General features: G+C 42.1%; 1 protein-coding gene across 1 annotated transcript in view; it reads left to right on the top strand.

Annotated features, from left to right (window-relative positions):
- The first annotated feature begins 6 nt into the window (after positions 1-6).
- The window catches only part of LOC107579231 (RNA-binding protein with multiple splicing-like), a 2,706-nt gene continuing 1,838 nt past the window's right edge, over positions 7-874 (top strand). The window contains exons 1-2 of the mRNA XM_016265082.1: positions 7-91; positions 529-680. Coding sequence (XP_016120568.1) covers positions 7-91; positions 529-680 — 237 coding nt within the window. The remainder of the gene's footprint in view (positions 92-528; positions 681-874) is intronic.

Raw genomic sequence — 874 nt, 5'->3', positions numbered from 1 at the left:
ACGAAGATGGCAAAGAGTAAGCTGATGGGCACTCCGAATCCCACACATATCCACCCAGCTCTAGGAGCGCACTTCATAGCACGGGACCCATGTAAGTTCATGGTCGACACGGTAGTTCACACACTGCAGAGAAGGACAGACCGGCGCACACACACTCTGTAGCTACACATCTATAGAGTAGATCTTAGGAAAACACAAGAAGAAACTAATCCACCTCCACATGCATGTCATTAGCAAATGGCCTTTTCTGTTCTCTTAGTTCTATTACACTTAAGTTGAGCCTTAGCACTTCATCTCATTCAACCTCTCTTCTGTTCCAAGTCACAGAAATTACCAGAGGTCACACAGGTATCAGTATTTAGTTCCTGCCGCTTTTTGTTAATTTTAGGATTCTTTTGGTGTGTGTTAGGGCCTTTGACTTCAACAATTTGTCAAACACTTGATTTTGAAGTGGTGTTTTCAGTCACATCTGACATACTGAACTGAGCTGGCAAGGTGATGGTTTGCTGTGCTTATCCCAATCCTCAGATGACTTGACGGGGGCAGCACTGATCCCAGCATCTCCAGAGGCCTGGTCTCCTTACCCTATCTATACCCCGGAGCTCAGCCCAGGCCTGCCCCACACGGCTTTCACCTACCCAGCAGCAGCCGCTGCAGCAGCAGCCGCACTTCATGCTCAGGTGAGGCCATCTTTACCAGTTTCTTTTATTTTTTTTATTTTTTTTATTGTTAATTGTCTTTTTTTTTTTTTTTTCCCTGCTTCTAGATTTATTTATTTTTCTTGTCATTTGTCAATTCTCTTTTTGATTTTCATTATTTTTCTTGCATGTTTGTTTCCCTTTAGTTTATTATTTCTTAAATTTAACTTTTAATT

Source organism: Sinocyclocheilus grahami, unplaced genomic scaffold (genome assembly GCF_001515645.1).
Source record: "Sinocyclocheilus grahami isolate Dianchi unplaced genomic scaffold, SAMN03320097.WGS_v1.1 scaffold15588.1, whole genome shotgun sequence".
NCBI lineage: Eukaryota > Metazoa > Chordata > Actinopteri > Cypriniformes > Cyprinidae > Sinocyclocheilus > Sinocyclocheilus grahami.
This window is presented reverse-complemented; position numbering and strand designations above follow the sequence as displayed.